The following is a 22,001-nucleotide window of genomic DNA, read 5'->3' as shown; positions in this document are numbered from 1 at the left end:
TTTGACTCATTATTCCCAGGGTGAATCCTCCAGCTTTATGAATAAAGACTTCCGTGCCTTATTGTTACTCTTCTTCATATGAGGCTAAACGAACCTAAAGTTAGAACTTAACATGTGATGATCAAGCTTGCCCAAACAAAGTTTTGTCTGTCTACCTATTTACTGATTTTCCTGAATAAGTACAATTAGGTATTCATTACTGAGGGCTGTATCAGGGCTGATGCAGGTACTACCAGGTAAGCAGAGGGTTGAAGAGACGTGACTTAAGAAAAATGCTTATGAAGGAAAGAGAAATAATCCCATTTGTAAAACAAACAGCTGGAAAATCAGAGGCAAAGAATTCTGCATAAAATTACTATGAAATTTGTCATTAGCCCATATTTGAGACATGAGAGGATCAAGTGTCTAACATTTTAATCTCAATTCAATGGACTTAGTTCATCAGCACTCTTCATTAAAAGAATGATTATTTACCATGTCCATGCTGTGAACCCCCATACCAGAAAATCAACTATATGTTACAACAATGTTTCCTTCACAACTTTGCAAACTGTATTGTGGCTATCTAAGATAATACCTTGACTTTAAGAATTACACACTGAAATTTTTAGTATTATACAGGCAACTTACTGAAATGGCTAGGGAGATGGATTTCTTACGCTAGGGAGATGGATTTCTCACACACACACACAAACACACACACACTCATGCATGCACGCAAGGTCGGTAGGGAGGTTGGGGGGGTGCGGGCAGGTAGTAGAAAAAACCAAAATGGTAAAATGTTAACATCTGAGGAACAGGGTGTGGTGAGGGGGAGTAAAGTGAGAATTTGATGTAATCTTCTTATAACTTTTCTGTAAACCTGAAATTATGTTTAAAAAATTATATTCCATGGAAGCCACACTTGCAGATGATTGGCTATAGTGCTTGCTGAATTCTTTCCCAGAAATGTTGACATTACTTAGGTCTGATGGGAAAGCGCATGACAAGATGGCTGTAGCAAGTAATCAACAGTAAGGTCTATGCTCATGCTTCTCCCGGTTTGTAGTGAAGTCAACACTTCTCTTTAAGTACACTTTAATGATTAGTCACAGACTTTTACATGTCACTTTCTTAAGTCTATAGTTTTTCCAATCCCAATAAGGGCCCATTTTTAATTCCATCAATTACTGCAACTGCTCTTCCAGGAAGGATGATGACCAAGACCTTAAGATGTGATTTTAATCTTCTAGAAATGGATTTATCAACAGGAGGCCAAAGAAAAAGCCGATCTGAGTCCTTGTCAGTTACAGGAACCACCAATTAATGCCAAGCAGAAAAACAGATTTTGCTGCAGCTAACACCTCCCATTCAAATCAGTGCCACACAAATTCCCTCCCCAGCCCAGCTTTCTTTTAAAAGCATCCTGTGTATTTGGACATAGAATTCAAGCTATAGGGATCCCTGGGTGGCGCAGCGGTTTGGCGCCTGCCTTTGGCCCAGGGCGCGATCCCGGATACCCGGGATCGAATCCCATGTCGGGTTCCCGGTGCATGGAGCCTGCTTCTCCCTCTGCCTGTGTCTCTGCCTCCTCTCTCTCTCTCTGTGACTATCATAAATAAATAAAAATTTGAAAAAAAAAAAAAAAAAAGAATTCAAGCTATAATATAATAACATCTTTGGGAAAGAGTTGTTCAACATTTTCTTAAAAAAAAAAAAAAAAAAAAGGTAGCAGTACCCAATATATTTTTTCAAGTAAATACTGGCCCACATTTAAGATAAAAATCTTAAAAGGCTCTCTTCTGTATTCTCTTTCTTTATTCCATGCTAAAGTAACAGAAAAATTAACTCAGTCTGAGTTAAATGCCCCATTTTCTTGCTTATATATGTATACATTTTTAATAAGTTTTGATGGGGTAGATGGATGTGGACAACGCATAGCATGTAACTAATTACCCTGTCCACTGAGCTAATAGAGATGAGGTTTATTTAAAATTCAGAGTTGTGGTTCTGCTATTTGGGAATGGCTTTCTGAAACTCTGTGGGTGGATACTGGTAATGAAACAGAGAATTCAGAGCGGCAGGGAGCATAAGGCCAAATAAGCTTTTATAGCAGTCTGTATGTACTAAAAATAATTATACATATGTAGTGGGAGGCTGGTTAACTGAGCCCACAGAGGCACTTGGTTGTTCAGATAGCTAATCACAATTTGAAGCCCCCCATGACAAAAATGTTTCCAAGGTTAAACTGTCTGATTTTTAATCATAAAGAACTGAATTTATATTGGCTAACGTTCTCTCGTGTTGTTGGTCTGAACACAATAACCAGCCTTTTTATCAAGATTTTAACCACAAGAAAACTATCAACCTTTGGTGGCTCCTAAATTGTGATTTGCCCCAGAAAGAAGAGGAGTTCTCAATTATAATATAAAAGCTTAGAGAAGAATTCAGGATATGAGTTTTGTTTGTTTTTTTGGAAGTCAAGCTTATGAAATCTCTTTCTATCAATACACACAAAAGTAAAATTTTTACTTTTAAAACTAAGCCCAGAAACAAAAAGCAAAAAAAGTTTGATTTTTCCCAGTTCTAAAGTCCAGTTTTCTTAAGAATGAGTTTTCTGGGCTTCCTGTCATTCACAGCCTTCATGCATTCAAACAAGTGTCGCTAACAGCTCTCTCCATTTCCCTTGACTTCACCAATCTGCTTGGCCTGGGGGCCTCATCACCAGTTTCTGATTCCATATATTTTTCCAGCCAGACTGAAAGGGGAAACTGGAAGGGGAACCCACATAGTCTGCTAGTAGAGCCCACCATTCTCAATGGCCAACCTCTAACCTTTCCTCATTCTACAAATATATCTTCAGTGGCTCCCTGTTTTCTGTTCTGCTTCTCATCCTGCTTCTCTTATGACTTTCTTTGCACATAGTGGCTGCCATCCCTGCAGTCACCAAGTTTCAGCCTCAAACCATTCCCATTACAATGTCTAGAAATTTGTTTAAAATCTTTTGAAAAAATGAAAATCTTGTGTTGGTTATGTTAAACACAGACGATTATAATTATTTTAGGGGGTTCAGTCTCCATGCGATTTTTGTGCTTTTATTTCAGTTGGGTCTGGGGGAGGGGTAAGAAAAAGTGTTTAGCCCTCTTGAACTAAAGGTTTTCTGAAACAAAGTCAGGACTGTGATTTATGATTTAGTCACCAGCAGAAGACAAAAGGAAAGAGTAGCTTTAAAGACAAAATTGTGGTTCTTAGGAAATCTAGGGGATAAGAGTACACCCAAGCTGTCTGTCCACTAAAAATCTATTTATCTATATCTGTATCTCTTTCATTATACTTTTGGAGACAACTAATGCTTCTGGGTTTCTACTGCTAAATCATCTTACTTGTGTATCTCTTCTATTTCTCCTGTAATATTTTCTAGTCTTTTCCCTTTCCATGTATCTTTCCCTTTGTGTCTTTGAGTTTTTATTTTAATTCCAGTTAGTTAACACACAGTGTTATATTAGTTTCAGGTGTACAATATATTGATTCAAAAGTTTCATATATCGCGTGTTCATCATGACAAGTACACTCCTTAAACCCCATCACCACCCCCATTCCCCTCTGGTAACCATTAGTTTGTTCTCTAGAGTTAAGAGTCTGTTTCTTGGTTTGTCTTTGTCTCTCTCTCTTTCTCTCATTTTTTCCCCTTTGCTTGGTCATTTTGTTTCTTAAATCCCATGTACGAGTGAAATCATATAGCATGTGACTCCCTCTAATGTATTTCACTTAGCATTAGACCCTGTAGCTCCATCTATGCCACTGCAAACGGCAAGATTTCTTTCTTTTTTATGGATGAGTAATATTTCATTGTGTGTGTGTGTGTGTGTGTGTGTGTGTACACACACACACACACACCTTTATCCATTCATCAATCAATGGACATGTCGGTTGCTTCCATATTTGGCTATTGTAAACAATGCTGCAATAAACATAGGGGTTTACTGACCCTTTGAATCAGTGTTCTTATATTCCTTGGAAAATACCCAGTGGTGAGATGGCTGGCTCTCCTTTCCTTTGTATCTTAAGGGCAAAATATTTCCCTATCTTAAACACCTCTATGTCAACAAATGTCTCACTCCGTTTCTCCTCCAACCACCACTACTTACTGGTTTTTAATGTCTCATCTAACTCCTTAACTGAATGACTTTTGTCTCCTGCTCTTATTTCCTGGTTATAAAGTCCCTCTTTAGTGACCTCTCATAGGCTTTGGTTTCCCACCAAAAGAAGTCACACGAACTTCTTTCAGGTTTCCTGATGATATTCTCATAGCCATAGGCAACAATTTCCTCCGTCCTTGTACCTCCTGGCCCTTATTCTCTTGCCACTTTCATAATCCTGTATATAACTTTCTCCTTTCTTTAGCTTCCTTAACTCACTGGTTTCTTTTTCTCTCTCCTAGCCCCCCAAGTAGAGCCCTTAGTAGCCCCTTGTTGTTCTGTATTCATTCCCTTATCCACTTTCATACCCTTAATCACTGCTTCTAGATTAGTGATTAGTGATTTCCAAACTAGACCTATATTTATAATTTTCTATAGGAGTGTCTACGACAACCTAAAATTTAGCTCATCAAAAACTGAAAATAGTTTCAACCAGTTTATCTTCCCACTCTTTCCCCTGCCATCAGCCATATTTTTTCTTCTCTCAGTTCCCCAGTTTTTCAACTTCATATTCTTTCTTCAGCCACCTCTAATCAGCCATTAAATCCTATTATTATTTTAAAACATTTTTTCTCAAATTTATCTCTCTCCTTCTATTCCACTGGCCATTATCCACAAAACACTCTGAAAAAAAATGGGATAAGCAGGAATTGGCAAGTCAAATTACTGCTTTATATGCAAAAGGAAACACCTATCCATATTAGCACAATGACATTTTACAGACTGAAGGACTCTCCTTTAACATTAATTCTTAGTTCATCTGGTTTGTAATCCTGAGATTATATTAAAGCTTCTTTAAAATGAGGCACACCTATGCATAACTTAAGGCATCAAAGAACTCCATAGAAAAACCACAATTTTTCCAACAGCAGGAAGTCTCCTGATAAGTTAGTTTGAAGGTAATGCATAAAGGGGTGTATTCATTTAAAGACACAAATGACAACTCAACTACCAAATGCTCATAAACTCCTGGATCAAACTGGTAAGCCCTTTTCAAAGCATTCCTCTGTGACTGTGCTACAGACTTCTCCTATCTCAAAGGTCTAATTACTATGATTTAGTGAAGCTAAGTGATCAAAGTTGAACAGAGCTGTGTCTCAATTTTCCCAAGTATTAAGTGTTTATCTGCTATACAAAAGCATTGCCAAGTCATATTTGCAGTTTTCCATTTACTAGAAAGCAAAGTCCTACTGCTAGACTTTGGCTCCACATTCCAGGGTCCCCTTATCATTCCTACTGACTCAAAGGAACTAAATTTTAAGCATTTCATCAGGAAGATACTTTTTTTTTTTTAAAGGCTACATTAGTATTATATTTACTTGTAATAATTAGCATAATTTATCCTCCCTGTCCTCATTTTTTTAAAAATTTTTATTTATTTATGATAGTCACACAGAGAGAGAGAGAGAGAGAGAGAGAGAGGCAGAGACTTAGGCAGAGGGAGAAGCAGGCTCCATGCACTGGGAGCCCAACATGGGATTCGATCCCAGGTCTCCAGGATCGCGCCCTGGGCCAAAGGCAAGCGCTAAACCGCTGCGCCACCCAGGGATCCCCTCCCTGTCCTCACTTAAAAAGATAAACATTAGCTACGTTTCTTGCTTTCTAAAGCTGGAATTAGTTGTATGTTTATGTTTCTAGACTTTTTCTGTCTCTTTATGGCATAAGCTGCCAGGGGCAACATGCATTCTTATCAGTTCTTTAGTATGTTCCTATAGAATTTACTACAGGACTCTGTCACAGTAGTCTTTTAATAAAGTACTGGACTGGCTGACTGATTACAGTGTCTCAGCTGGTCCTATATTAAACATAAGCAAACACTTCTGAAGGTGTGATATATAACCATGACAACAGGCAATACAATAAGATTACAGCTTTAATCAGCCATTATTATGAAATACTTAAGACTCTTCACAAGGGGAGTGCCTTAGAAGCAGACACAGGTATGAGGAATAAATGCCAGTCCACCTGCTGGCAGAACAGGCAATGGGACCGTCTCTTCAGATAGATGAGCAAGCAGGAAAACGGATAACACGACTTGTCTTGGAAGCAAGCATCACGATGAGGCAGTAAAAAACCATCAGCATACATCATCCTATCACAGCTAGTGTCATTCCCAGCCTCTATTAGCCTCGCTGCATCAGCGCAAGTCCCAGACACTTTATCCTGTTTATAATTGCTGATGAGCAGTAATAAGGCCTCCATGCCTCAGCTCCGTCCGTTCCACTTCAGTACCCACCTATTAGGTAATAACTTTTATTTACAGCCTTGCTTGATGCGCTGTTCTATTAGTACAGCCAGGAACTGAGTAGGGTAGAAAAAAAAAGTCTCCTTAATGGGCAGTATCATAGCAAGGCTTGGATGATTTATAATGCAGTTCTGTGGCTGCTCTATCACGCTCCTTCTGGTAAGACTGTTTCGGGAAAGCTAGGTTCTAACATGCTGCCCTCTAACAGGCACACATGTGCTATGAAGCAGCACCTGAAAGGCACCCCCAGATCTACCCTCTCCAAATCCAAAAGTTTAAAAGGAGGAGAGGGGTATTAATAAATTTCCCTGATACCCTTTTCAAATACTGTTGGCTTAGGCATTTTGCCCCAGTGGAACAATAGAACAGCTAAATTAATAGAAGTTCAAGGCTTTTCTCCTTGGTAAGAGTGTAAGCTATGATAAAATAAATGACCATAAATGCAAAAAAAAAAAAACCCCACCAAAACCACCCCTCCCCACCAGTTGTAACGACATTCAAGGATGTGAGCAAACTGAATTTGCACAAAGCATGTGGACCACAAGTAGCTCAGCACCAAAGCCTAGGCTTCTCATATATACACATCCAAAACAGCAGCACATCTCATCACACTTTCTTTTCTTTTCAATACTGGAGTATATTTATATCCACCAAGCACAAAAATACCTCTTGACAAGACTGGCGCTCTGGCTTGATACTCAAGAGATCAGTCTTTTTTCAGAGGAGGTTCTACTGCTTCTTATGAGCAAAACTCAAACAAGTCCTCTAAAACAAGCCTCTGGCTTCAAGTCCAGCAAACTTACATGTTACATGTCTAGCTGGCCTATGATGCAACCACAGCAACGGGTGGCAATGGGATCAAACTCTCATTTACAGGTGCAGGTAAGCTCTCGCTAACCTGTTCTGGAGTCTATATATCATGTGAGGTGCTTTTAAAGTCACCTGCTATTATTTACAAATTGACTATCAAATTATATCAAATCATCTGTTTTTACAGTGCTTTGCAACTTCATTCTGTTCTTTTTTAATATAAGCAACAACTCAGGCAGAGGAAATCCAACACAAGAGAAAGTAGCAGGTTATTTCCTTTCCCAGTTATCCACCTACTTGCCAAAAACCACACAGTATCAGTAAACAGCAATTAAGGCATACCATGATAATCTGTGGTTTGTTTTCTATAGTAAAACACACGGAGGCAGACCTTTTAGACTAGAGAGATGTTTGCAATCTTGCCAAATATTTGGTATCCATTTTGTCCTCTGCCCTAGAAATCACATGAACTTTTTTAGGACCCAAGATGATGAGTGCATAAAGTAAAACATTTTTTTAATCTTTTTTTCTTTGCCATGACAGATTTACTGTTTTGATCTTTCTTCAATGGTTACATTAAATGCTAATAAAAAATGAAAGGTTTATATCTTCCTTAATAGTCTCCTGATGGGAACTTGCATATTACATAAGTAGGTCAAATTTCTAATTTTCTGTCTCAAATGCTGATACTGCAGACCTGAGGGAAAAGCTATATCTGAAAGACCAAGGAGAAAGAGTGAAAGAGAGAACTGAATTACACTTGAATTCATACCCAAAGCCACATCTCTTTAAAGCTCCACAGCATCTTATATCGAAGAGTCACCTAATAGTATATAATATTGACCCATACAGCTGGTTGAGATGTTTCCATGAATATTTAGATTGTACCAGGAGATAAAACACACAACTGTAGGTATTTCTCAGATTTATGGGGCCACCTCTTATTTAACACTACCACCCTTTAGCTTCTGAACCAATTTAGAAGATCTTATATAAACCTCTTGGTAATATAACAACAATGAAACATTCCCCTTTAACTGGCTTCTGAACACTGATATGTAAGTGTTCAGCACATCAATCTTCTCCTAACTCCCAGGTGAAAGGGGGTTTCTTCCCTTGTCTTTGTAAGAACAGACAATAATATCACAAGCAGCTTGTCTGAGAGAAGTGAGTCAGAGGAGGTTTGGGGGTAAAAAGGAAACAATGAACAATACAAGGGTATCTAGTTCATGTCACTGTTCATCACACTAAAAGAAAAATAGATAATCCCAAAGGATTAACATGGGCTTTCGAAAGGAAAAAGAAAGGAAAAGCAAAAGGAAAAAGGAAAAAGGAAAGGAATGGAAAAAAAGAATGAAGAAAAAAGAAAAGTTTTAAAAGAAAGCAGACAAAGGATAAATAGTTAAATGGAACTAATATGCTTCTCATAACAGAGTGGAACTGATGATACTTTCTGAAAAATCCTGCCTTGATGTTTAAATGGGACAGTTTCTAGTCCCACCTGCTTTCATCTCAGGCAATACTACAGCTCCCTTATGGCCCAACAAATGGTTGTTTTACTTGCTGTTCTACTAACTATAATCACATTTTTAACATATACTCAGCATTTAAAAACCATCATTTTTCACTTCTATAAAAGTATTATTTATTCAAAATACTTGCTGGAAGAAGAGTAAAAGTGAATATAGATATGGTAAACCAAAAGGCTTCTTGATAGTATTAAGTCTGTAAGCTTCCCTATGACTTTTTCCTTATTTTAATTTCTGAAATAAAGGGACTATGAGACACTTGGGTGGCTCCATCAGTTAAGAATCTGTCTCCGACTTGGGTCATGATTCCAGGGTCCTGGGATGAAGCCCCGCGTTGGGCTCCTTGCTGGGCAGGGTGTCTGCTTTGCCCCTCCCCCTGCTTCTGCTCAGTCTCTCTCTCTTTCTCTCTCTCAAATAAATAAATTTTTAAAAGAGATTTTATTTATTCATGAGAGACACAGAGAGAGAGAGAGAGAGGCAGAGACACAGGCAGAGGGAGAAGCAGGCTCCATACAGGGACTCGATCCCAGGTCTCCAGGATCACACCCCGGGCTGAATGTGGTGCTAAACTGCTGAGCCACCCAGGCTTCCCATAAATAAAATCTTTTTAAAAAATAAAGGGAATATAAAATTAAAAAGAAAGACAAAGGCACAAAAGAGTGGTGAACAAGGAAAGGAGCAATTTCCTTTGCTAGGCTAAAAAGTCTATCCCTTCATATATTCAGTATAGGGCCTAGAGCAAAGAATTGGTTAAGGCCCCACTTAGAAGAATCAGGGTCCTTGAGTTAGTTACTTTTCTAGGATCCTAGTGAAGAGATATTAGTTTTCCAAAATCATTTCAGAGAGGACATGGTTCTGTCGATTATAGCTTAAAATTTAAGGTTCATCAATAGCCAGCTCCAATAAATGAAACACAAAACAACTTATTTTTTTAGTTGTAACTCTGTAAAAACTTATAAAGAAAAAGTTACCAGTCTTTAAACAAGAAATCCTATGAAAAGGCAACAAACCTCCCTCTTGTCCTACAAGGTACTTTAAATATAAAAGTATGACCTCCCATAGATATTCACCTAAATATCCAAATACCTTCCAAATAAAATTGTCCGAAGAGATGAACATAGGTCAGATTAAGGTATAGCTTGATAGAAAAGATGAAGGACAAAAGGAAATCTTCTGGTGATCTGCTGCCAAGGAAAGTGAACTCTTTTCTTTCACAATATACTCATTCTTGGCAAGAATGTTGTGAGAATTAACAAGGGAACATGTACAAGACATTCTGAGCTCTTGGAAGAAACTTAAGGTCTCTCTAGTAATCTGAAGGTATGAAATGCTTTAACTCTCACATTCTAACCAAAAGCAACCTAGGACTTGGCAGCACTTTTCAACTCTGCACAACAAAGCCACCCACAGCTGTACTTCATTTTTCTCTGTTTAAATACCACAATGATCACAGTGCATTCTTTTTTTTCCATCTAAAGATTACAAAGAGTTTAAATGTTAATAGTGCTGTGTGGCTAAAAGCCAGCATCTAAAGAAAAGCCCTTCTCACCTAGCTCACAAATACAAACTGATCTTTCATTTGCCACTACTGCTTCTTTTCGGGATCTGCTTCTTAGACTCACAGTTCTCAACAAAGCAATTTCTTAAAAAGAGTTCCCACTCTCATTTTGATGGCTGCAGACCAACCACTTTACACCCTCTGATTACAATACCCTCTGATCAAAAAGTACTCACTTGAAAAAAGAGACATAAGCAACCACTCAGGCTTACATTCAGGCCTTAACGTATTAAAGCCATATAATAATAAGTCTAATGCTAATCTTCATACTAATTGTCAAAGTACTAAAAAGAAAATGACCACTTTACTGAAGAGGTCACTAACCTTTTTTGAGTGTACACATGTTTCTAACATACTCAGCTATGTACCTTTAATATTTTCCAAAAAACTGTATATATATATACAATTATATATATAGTATATACATAAAATATATACATATATATATTCCTATGTGTACTTGCTGGTTTAAAATTATGAAATGAATCTGGAAAATAGAAATGTTAAAAGGCTGAGATGAAAAGCTTTTTTTTTTTTTTTCAAGCTTTTACTATTTTCTCCCCACAACTCACAATCTATATATTGTATGTCCTTCTTCAGAGATCATTTTTTTTAATTTTTTATTTATGATAGTCACAGAGAGAGAGAGAGAGAGAGAGAGAGAGAGGGGCAGAGACATAGGCAGAGGGAGAAGCAGGCTCCATGCACCGGGAGCCCGACGTGGGACTCGATCCCGGGTCCCCAGGATTGTGCCCTGGGCCAAAGGCAGGCGCCAAACCGCTGCGCCACCCAGGGATCCCTTCTTCAGAGATCATTGACTTAAAGGACCACTGTATTCCAGCCTAAGTATCCTTTTTCTAATATAACATCATTTATTATTTTTTAGAGGAGGAGGAGGAAGGAGGAGTGGGAGAGGAAGAGGGAGAATCTGAAGCAGGCTATATGCCCAGCACGGAGCCCAAAGTAGGGCTCAATCTCATGACCCTGAGATCATGATCTGAGCTAAAATCACAAGTCAGACACTTAACCAACTGAGCCACCTAGGTTGTCCCTATTATGTCATTATTATGCTAGAGGCTGCTTTAGGTCCAAACTTGTATGGATAGATTGGCTGGGAAGAGTTGGTGTATGGCTCATAAGAAATGTGTGGTTATAAGGTAATTATTTAGTGATCATCTATGCCTGAAGCCTATGTCTGAGAGTTCTTTAGAACTACTATTGCTGTACCCACTGGGGTAGAAGCACTACAGGGCATATGTTACAGGCAAAGAGTCCTTCTCTTAAAGACCCAGACATAAAGAGTACAGTACAAGACATTCCAGCAACATAATAGTAAGTAGGTGGTGGTGATACATAGGAAAAATGCCCAGAATCCCCACATGGGCAACCTGCTCATGCCAGGACAGAAAGATGGAAACAAAGACAGTCAGCCTGTGATTCTCAAAGAAAATCATTTAATTTACCTCTGAACATCAGGAGGCTCTGTCCTCTAGAGTCAGGGCTATTGTGTAAGCATACGGCTAGCTCAAGGAGTCTGAGGGGGCATAGGCAGGCTTCTTGAAAAGAGTGGTGCAGCAGGCTGAACTTGATGGCCTTTATTTAATGTCCACGCTAAGAAATCTCAACTTTCCTTCGGGCTTTTCAGGAGATGATCTGCGCGTTGCATTAATTTCCTTCCAAGCCAGAAATTCTCAATCTCTTTCTAATTAAGAAGAATGTATTCACCTAAAAGGAGGCCTAGGAATGTATGACTGAGAGCTCAATGTCTCCCTTATCATGTGCATATTATCCTCAGCTCCTAGTACTGACATGCAATAAAGAATGTGAGCAACATAAAATCAATTAACGAAACTAGATATGGCAATGCATTAACTTCTAATTTACTTTTCTTTCTGCCTAAAATACATGTTAATGTGGTATCAACAACATAAACACCACCTATAATCTTTAATGACTATAGTATGATAGCAGCTACCATTATTAAACATCTATTATGTGAGCTTTATGTATATTATTTCTTACCTCAAACCTATGAGATAGATTTGTCATTCCAGTTTAGAGATGAATAAAATTTGAGATGTTAACTTATTTGCTCAAAATCACACTTTGTAAGTGGCTAGGCTAGAATCTGACATCCGATCTGCTTCTAGAACTCACATTTTTAAAACTACTTCACAATATGTGGTGTTTCAGTATCTTGTTTTTCTTTCTCCACATTTCACCAATGATATTCTTTTTCCACTGTCTGACAGGAAGTATAGGTAATTAAATAAAATAGGCAGTAGTATTATGTAGTGGAAAATACCACAGGCTTTAGTATCTGAAAGATCTGTGTCCAAAAAACTGACAGTGACCAGAGGGGATGGGTAGGGGGATGGGTGAAATAGGTGATGGGGATTAAGAGTGCACTTAGTGTGATGGGCACTGAGTTAGTAGAGAATTGTTGAACGCTTGAAATATTGTACACTTGAAACAAATATAACATTGTATGCTAACTATATTGGAACTAAATTTAAAAGCTTAATAAAAGAATGAAAAATCTGTGTTCAAGTTGTGACTCTATTATCTACTAGCAATATTACCACCCCAGGAAATTTACTTAACTTTCTGAATAGCCCATTTTTGTCATCTATAAAAGAAGAAGAATTATCTTGCAGAACCATCCTGAAGATTAAATGAGCATGTGTATAAAACATACTGAATGGTGCCTGGTAATGCAGTAAGCATGCAATGAATGCTGTTACTATTTTTAGATATATAAAATAGAATGGGAGCAGAAGAGAGGAATGAGATATGCCCAGAAAATGAAGGACAGAAGTATATGATATTCAGTAGGGAGGATTCCTACTAGTTTCAGTGTCTACACTGAGCACATAAGTCTCCTTTTTAAATCTCTCAGGATAACCCAACGTACTTGAGGCCCATTGCTTAACTACCTCAACATGTTAGTAGGGCCAGTGGTAAATTCTGCCCTGTGAGCCAAGACTGAAAGGAAAAACGAAAGACTGAAGCATACTGTGCATGTGAAGTGTTGGATGTGAAATCAAAGGGCTCTGAGTGTTTTCAAGCTTCTGGGTGGAGTGGGTGTAGGATGGCCCTTACCTCAGGGCACAGCTCTCTTCTATCTCAACCAGGAACTACCCAGGGGACCTTGGGTACTGGGCACAAAGACAGATGAGAGCATGCCAGGACTATCTTACATACACCCTGTCTCAAAACTGGTATAGAAAAGTAAAATTAAATTCCTTAGAGTTCATATCTGGACGTTACTCTGAAACTGTGCAAGGACAGGCCTGTTTCGGGTTTAAACTATGAGCATTTAAAGGGACTGAGGCTTCAGTTTAACGTTGTACACAGAAATAGTTTGTGCTATTTCTACTGGGGAGTTAAAAGGACTTTTTAAGTTATGTAAAAGACTGTGACCTTCTAGAAAAACAACATAGTTACTTTGACTCTTCCAAATATAATCTTTAAGATATTTTAAATAGCAGGCAGCATTATTAGAAAAGGCAAATATTGCTTAAAATAAATTAAGCTATGGACTAAGGGAGCAGTGAGCATTATGACTGCTCTTTAGAAATCTACAAGATCCATGACTTCATGTTTAATAAAAATGTCACAGATGCACAAAGATGTTTTGAGGATTCCATGCATCTAAAAAGAAAGATTTCAGCATACACCATGGCTTTAAGATGAATGGGAGAAAATAATTTTCTAAAACTAAAATAATTTTCTAAAACAATGTTATAATTGTCAAGTTAAAACACTGATTATCTATATGTACAACTTCTTTCACCTCCCAGCTCCATTATTTAAATAATGTTTTTACAGTAGGTCCAAGGCTTAGACAAATTAGACACATGCCAGAAACAAGGCAATTACCTGTATGTTTCATGCCTTAATAATATTCTTCAAACATTAGGAAGCAGGTAGATTTTTTTTTTTTAAGCAGGTAGATTTTAATGTCCATCTTCTTGGTTCTAGCTTTAGAACCTAGCTGCTAGCATTAACTCAATTTGACCTCAAAGAGCACAACTCTGACTCCTGTTCACTCCACCTCCACTCCCAATACTTAGCACATACTTCATTGGACAACTGATAAAAGACATTAGAGAGTACCCTGGTAAAGACACCATGTTAAAACCAGTAGCTAATTTCTGTGAAGAATCCAGGTAAGAATGAATCCAGGTAAGAATGATGTACGTACCTGTACCACAGGATCTTTTGGTTGGTGTGATTAACGAGACATGAGCTGTGTCTGTGCATGGCCCACCTAGAAAAAGAAAGGCAGGCACATCAGTCAGGACATATCTTCTACATGCCCAAAGTTGCTATCTTGGATAAAGAGAAACCTCAAAGGCAAGGATAAACCTGCAAATATGCATGAAGAGGGGCATCTCCAAAGCTGGAGATGGTGGTGGTAGTGGTAGTGGTGGTAGTTAATTCTAATGACCTAATTTTAGTCCAGCTATTTAGAGGATAGGTCCATATTCTTTCTATATCATAACGTGCTTTTCATAAAAAACAATGGAATTTCATACTGTTCATAAGTTAAGGATAAAATTTTAACTAGAATTCTAATCCGGATGCAAGGAAATTACCAATAAGTTTGGGGAGATGAGTTTTTCACCAGAGTAATAAGCAGGAGTACTCCCTCTGAAAGTGATCTCAGTGGTTACCCCACTTTTGAATTTATTGCAAAACTAGTCTTCTTTAAAGAGAACTCCAGGGCAGCCTAGGTGGCTCAGTGATTTAGCACCACCTTCAGCCCAGGGCGCGATCCTGGAGAAGCAGGATCGAATCCCATGTCAGGCTCCCTGCATGGAGCCTGCATCTCCCTCTGCCTGTGTCTCTGCCTCTCTCTTTCTGTTCTCATGAATAAATAAAATCTTAAAAAAATAAATAAAGAGAATTCCATAAGGAACAAAACACTGCTTTACAAAAAAAAAAAAAAAAGGATCATTCTAATAAAGCATTACTGAACAAGGAAGAACACTTAGTTTAACTATAAGAATATGACAAGAAGAGAGGCCTTTTATGGAATCTTTGTGAGCCCAGAGATCTAGAGATCTGGTGGATAAGCATAATTCAAGAGTATGCACAAGATACAGTCAGTTACTGGGTGAAGTTTTGGAAAGCAGTAATTTCACGCTGCAGAATCAGGACCACCAACAAATTCTTACGTTGATATTGATACATACACCAACCCTCCCAATGTTGGGGACCATGCCCTACCTTCTGAAGTTACTGTATAACAAAATATCAATGGTTCTCAACATGCCCAAGGAGGGGCAGTGATGATGATCATGAAGGAATACAACACACAGGCAAATGTTATATTATTTTGAAAAGGCTTCTTGGGTGATGATGACTAGCAAAGGAAAACATGGTTTCCTGGCATAGCTGTATGTGAACTATGACAAAACTTATCACTGAAGTTACCCATTAAAAAGAAAGGGAGGATGAAAGAGCTCTGAGCCCTATTCCAGAGTTTATGTTACCAACATCCATTGGTTTAGAGACCTAGAGATCCCACCTAAGAAGTTAATCATTAGTACACTCTTTCCAAAGCCATATACGAAGGCCATAACAGCAGCAAACTTTAGTAGGTATATGAAGACACAGAGAGTAAACAGGAAAAGGGAGGAAAAACCAAGCAAGTGTATTGTTAACGCCAAAGAGCACTTAGAAAATCCTACAATGTGCCACTCCATGGGTTAGTCTCATGCAAAGGGAGTTTATAAATCTTTTTAGGAAGACAAAATTTGTGTACATAAAGAACAATACATGACAGCAATAAAGAGCTGAATGGGAAATGACCAAGTGCCTGCCAAAGAATATGGAACAAGTAATAAATGCTAAATGTAATCAGAAGAATGATATTCACCATTTGCCAGTATCACCTGGAAATACTTCTCAAGAATTTGAAAATGAGACAAAGAATAAACTGAAAGTTAGAAAGGCAAAAAGAGCGTTTAAGTTGAAAAATTTTCCTACAAACATCATTATCATTAGAGAAAGCTTCACATACAAAAATCCAGAGTCCAAATGGGCAACCGTGCCATGAAAAATAGGCAACATGGAGTGACAATGAGCTGCAGGAAAATCTGACACAAATCCCATATCAGAACCCTTTGGACAATGGCTTCTACAGCTTCATAAAAACACTTTAGCTTTTGCCTCCATGTGAGGTTTTTGATTTTGGTTTTTGCTGTTGTTGTCTGAAGCATTCTTATTTCTGGGGGAATTAAAGGCTGTTAGAGAAGACTTAAAGTCCTGCAACTACTCCCTACTTGCTGAGTAATCCTGGATAAGTTTAACAGAAAAGTAGGCATAGTAAATTGCCTATAAGCCACAGTGTTGATGAGATCATCTGTACAAAAAGACTTTATAAACTATAAAGCTTTATATTATATATCACTTTTTCTATCACCAGACTTTATGCTCCAGGAGCCAAGACCCACTATGTCATCTACTCTTGGGTCATGACTATGTGAACAGTGAGCAATTAATAGTGTTTATTAAGTAACCACTGGAAGCTGCTCGATGAAATCAGGAGAGTAATGTGCATTTTTTTAAAAAACCTTTTTTTTTTAATTGAAACATTACAGTAAGAATTAAATACTGGAATTAAGTGTGTCAATCTTATTTAAGACACACTGAAAGTTTTTTTTTGTATATTTTTTTATTGGAGTTCGATTTGCCAACATATAACATCCAGTGCTCATCCCATCAAGTGTCCCTCTCAGTGCCCGTCACCCAGGCACCCCATCCCCCCGCCCACTTCCCCTTCCACTACCCCTTGTTCATTTCCCAGAGTTAGATCTCTCTCATGTTCTATCACCCTCTCTGATATTTCCCACTCATTTCCTCTCCTTTCCCCATTAATCCCTTTCACTATTTTTTAAAATTCCCCCAAGGAATGAAACCATATGTCTGTCCTTCTCTGATTGACTTCACTCAGCATAACACCCTCCAGTTCTATCCACCTTGAAGCAAATGGTGGGTATTTGTTGTTTCTAATGGCTGAGTAATATTCCATTGTATATATAGACCACATGCACTGAAAGGTTTTAACAGATACACACACACACTTTTTTTTTTAAATTTTATTTATTTATTCATGAGACACACACACAGAGAGAGAGAGAGAGAGAGAGGCAGAGACACAGGCAGAGACACAGGCAGAGGGAGAAGCAGGCTCCATGAAGGGAGCCCGACGTGGGACTGGATCCCGGGTCTCCAGGATCACACCCCGGGCCAAAGGCAGCGCTAAACTACTGAGCCACCCAGGGATCCCCCACACACACTCTTATGTAGCAACCATCAGATAAAAACATTAGAATATTTCCAGAATCTAGAAAGTTCAAAGGAGCATTTTCAAAATAGAGATTCCCAAACCCAGACTATGGAAATTTTGATGCAACAATGGGTAAGGCTGGGTATAGGAAGTGATCTTAGTGCACATTTTAAAACCAGCTGAACACAATGTAAATATTAACAGCCCAGTCAGTTCCAATCTCTGGTAACATTTTCTTTAACTCCCAGCTCAACATCTGGCCAACATCACTGAGTACCCACTAAATGGTGAACTGCACGGAACACAAGATTCAATAACAGCATAACTTCCAGAATACTTTTTTCAAAGGACATAAAAGAATTCATCCAGTAAAATTATGAGAGAAGGGAGAAACTGGCCAATTCAAAATCCCTAGAGAAATTTAGCTGGGATTCATGACTTAACACTCCCATATTCACAAATGTAATCTTTACCTCAATCTGTGGGTTGAGAGTTGGTCCTTTTTTAAAATTTCTAATGAATGAATTTCTATGGGTTTTGGCAAATATGCAAAAACTTTAAGGCTACCTAGCATATCTCAACATGCATCATCATGAAAGTGTTCTCCAGAGAGCTTGTTAAAATAACAACCCAATCCAATGTATTCACTACATTATAGTAAAGTACAAATAGAACCATAGTTGAGCCAAAACAAACTGACAGCATGAGTAAGTATCAGTGATAATATAACCCAGCTTTGATAATTGGACAGTATTATAAACAGAGAGCTTGGAATTAAGTTTGGTCTGGTAGACTATAACCTATGAAACTCTTTAAAATCCAAAACAGATGCATATGAGCACTGCACATATATTCTACACTAATTGTGCTGTCAAACAAAATTCCTATACGCTCAAAAGGAGTAGTCATAGGACATTATATCTACCAGTACACAGTTATAGGTCTTCCTCAACTTACAATGGAGTTATGTCCTGATAAAGCCTGAAAATCCTAAGTAAGAAATGGTGAAAATCCAAAGTTAGAAATGCACTTAATACATCTAATCTACCAAATACTATAGTTAGCCCAGCTTACCTTAAGTCTCCTCAGAACACCTGCATTAACCTATAGGTGGGCAAGATCATCTAACATAAAGCCTATTTTAAATTAAGTTTGAATATCTCATGTAATTTATTGAGTAGTGTCCTAAGGGGAAAAACAGAATGGTTGTATGGGTACAGAATGGTTCTAAGTGTGTTTACCCTTGTGAAGGTAAGGCTGACTGGGAGCTGTTCTCCCTGCTGCTGCCCAGCACGAGAGGATACCGTGCCATATACTGTTAGCCCGGGAAAAGATCCCAATTCAAAATTCAAGTATGGTTTCTACTGAATGTATATGGCTTTCACACCATTATAAAGATCCTAAGTTGAACCACTGTTAGGTCAGGGACCATCTGTAATTCCAAATCAACTCTGGTAAAATGAATACAGAAAATTAAGACCATTCAAAGGAAACCTTTTCAAGTTTTTGTCCACAACAAGAACAACAACAACAACAAAAAATACAACATGGGTGCCATGTGGTTAAAGCAAACAAAATAATTTTGAGAGTTGATAGTAAGGATCAAAGTCAGGGCACCTGCTCCATCAAGGAAGGGAGTGGACTTTTCTTTATTGAGCTTTCTAATGCCCGAGAAGGGTGGCATATGGTCCAATAAGTCACTGTAAACCCTGCTCCTACTTTTGGCCCTATATCCTCTTCTTCCCAAGCAGCAGGGTAGACAGAGCTAATAACTAAAGAGCAAGGTGAGGAAGCCTCTTTATAATTGGGTTTTATAAACGAATGTGATTTATGTGTATGTGCATCTGTGTTATGTGTTCAGTGTGATCATAGTTAGGAAAAGAAATGTATTTCTTTACATTTTCAGAATGATTCACACCATTACTCTCTAGCCTACAGTAGTGGCAACTTTTGGGTTTTTGAATATTAAAAAACAACAACAACACAAAAGTTCTTTGTTTAATGACAGGGTCTCTGGAGATTCTGAACCAAATGGTATCAGGATTAACCAACCTGAACTACCATTTAGCCAACCACTAGGAGTACTTTTTGCTTTCTTTTGCTAAAGCATATTAAATATCTGATTTTTTCAAATTTCTTCACTATCTGAAGATATTTATTGACAGATTATAATTTTGCATTTGATATTACATTCAGAAGACTTTTTCCTAAGTTTTAACAATTTATAATCTGGAATTTGCAAGTTTGTGGTTTGTGAGCAGAAATCTGAATACACTATTTTGTCTTCTAGGGATGTTCTCTTCTTGTATTAAACGTGTGATACATAATGTAGCACTATGGATTGCATTTGCAATTCCACATGAAAGGCATGAAATAAAATTCTTCAGCTATATTCCCAACAAGAACTCTTTATAGCATTTCTAATAGGGTAGTGGATTTTCTTGGAGAAACAGTACTAATTTCAGCCCTGTACAGTTGAAGACAGGGGTCAAATCTGCATACTAAGTTCACTATAATCTGCAAAACCAGGAGTGAATAAAGGTATTCCATTAATTATCAACACTCATATTTCAAGCTGAAGTTGCAGAATTCTTGAATTTTCTGTCAGTCTCCTGTAGAGTTACTGAGCATGTAAAAAAATACCTCAGAGCCTACCCATGTAGTAGTCAACCCAACAGACTAGGGGTTGGAGACTATGTCTCAGGGAGGAAACAAAGTACACAGGGTTGGAGGCAGCTGCATTTAGGATGGCAATCATCTTAGGCACTCCAGATCTAAGGCTGAGTAAATATAGAAAAATAGTATTTCTCCTTAACCTTGAAAATAATAGAGATCAACAATTTACTCAGAAAGGTTTTGTTAAAACAGCTGTGCTGACTGGTTATTTTTGGCTCCTGGATCCATAGCCCTCATTGGCTGCAGTTATACCATGTGGTAAAGTACATCAATTAGGAAAAATGGACTGTCAAGGAGTCAGTCAGCTAAAAATTGCCAAAACCTCAATAATCAAATATTCTACTCTTAGCTCTTTCATGGTATCTACAAAAAATTAATACACAAAATAGCCATTCCTTTTGCAGATTTATAACACTTCAATATTCTTACTTAATTAACAAGACATTTACATAACAGTATCTAATTAATTTCCAACTAAAGACGCTATGGGCTAATTAGAAATGCATCATCCTTTTTTTTTTTTTTTTTTTTTAACCGGCTTGTCAATTCCACTCTCTCATAATCTGCACATTGTTTACTGTGCAGGATTCTCACTTTTCTAGGCTCAGTGTTCAAAAGGTGATTCAAGAGCTACAATTCTCCTCCCTCTCAAGAGATTTATAATATCTTATCAATAATTTTTGATGAGGCAACTCAAAAAAAAAAGTAAAACCCAAGCCCTCCAAAAACCCCAAAATCCTATACAACAGGCTTAGTAAAATGAACTCTACTTGTCTCCTGATTTGGCCATATTATGAATGTAAAACTGTCTTTTAAAAATATTCAAAGAATCTATATTTCTTCACTAGCAAAATATTCCTTCTTTAAAAGCCTACAATAGACACATGGAGAGACTTAAAGTAGTAAATGGTAAGAAACAAACAGTAAGAAATGAATATCAGGGGCAGATAAAAAAGCACAAGAAAATAAGTCATCTCCCTCAGAAAAGGTGATCCTCCAACCTCACCTTAAACCTACAATTCATGAATTATTTTAATCAGAAAGAACACACCTAATCTGTCTACATAATTGAGTTTGAAAAGCACCATCGATTAAAAACAAGGATACATAAAGATGTAATGAGTGAGAATCTAAGTTTACAGAAAATCTTCAGCACAGATAATAGCCCTCCCATTTCTCCAAATGAAACCTCCAAATTAAACCATTTACAAAGCTTGTTACAGAATCTAAGTGTTAATCTCTCAGAAGTTCTAATCCTAATTTATTGTGTGATCTCTCACATCATTTAGAGCTAAATTCATGAGAAGGGGATTTTCAAAGTGAGTCAGAAGTTGCTATTGGTAGCTATCTATTTTGTTCATAAAGGGCTTCTCAAAATTTCATTACCATTCTATCCTGCTCCCCAAAATAATTATAGTGTTGGGCAGCTCTGCAAATGTTAGTGTATGTTTGTATGTGAGTATGCTTATTAGCCTATTTGGCTCAATAGAAATAAAATTTGTAATTCTCCCACACCACCTTCCCCTGGGAACAACACTACAAGCAAAATGAAATCAGGAATGTTTTCCATTTGCCTAGTACCGATGGACTCTTCTATAGGAGTTAAAGTGGACATCCTGCTGGGTGCAGGGGATGTATGTTGAAGAAATAGTCTCTCATGACCCAGCAATGGCCTTATATGGAATGAGCCTCAAGGGCAAGAGCA

At 37.8% G+C, this 22,001-nt stretch overlaps 1 protein-coding gene across 6 annotated transcripts in view; it reads right to left on the bottom strand.

The window, feature by feature from the left end:
- Nucleotides 1-22,001, bottom strand: part of ZFAND3 (zinc finger AN1-type containing 3) — a 320,017-nt gene that overhangs the window by 43,448 nt on the left and 254,568 nt on the right. For all 6 annotated transcript variants that reach the window (XM_049092558.1, XM_025418640.3, XM_025418637.3 and 3 more), the window contains one exon: nt 14,528-14,593. In XM_049092558.1, the coding sequence (XP_048948515.1) occupies nt 14,528-14,593 (66 nt within the window). The remainder of the gene's footprint in view (nt 1-14,527; nt 14,594-22,001) is intronic.

The sequence above is a fragment of the Canis lupus genome, chromosome 12, assembly GCF_003254725.2.
Source record: "Canis lupus dingo isolate Sandy chromosome 12, ASM325472v2, whole genome shotgun sequence".
Taxonomy (NCBI): Eukaryota; Metazoa; Chordata; class Mammalia; order Carnivora; family Canidae; genus Canis; species Canis lupus.
Note: the sequence above shows the minus strand (reverse complement) of the source record. Positions and strands in the feature narration are given on the sequence as shown.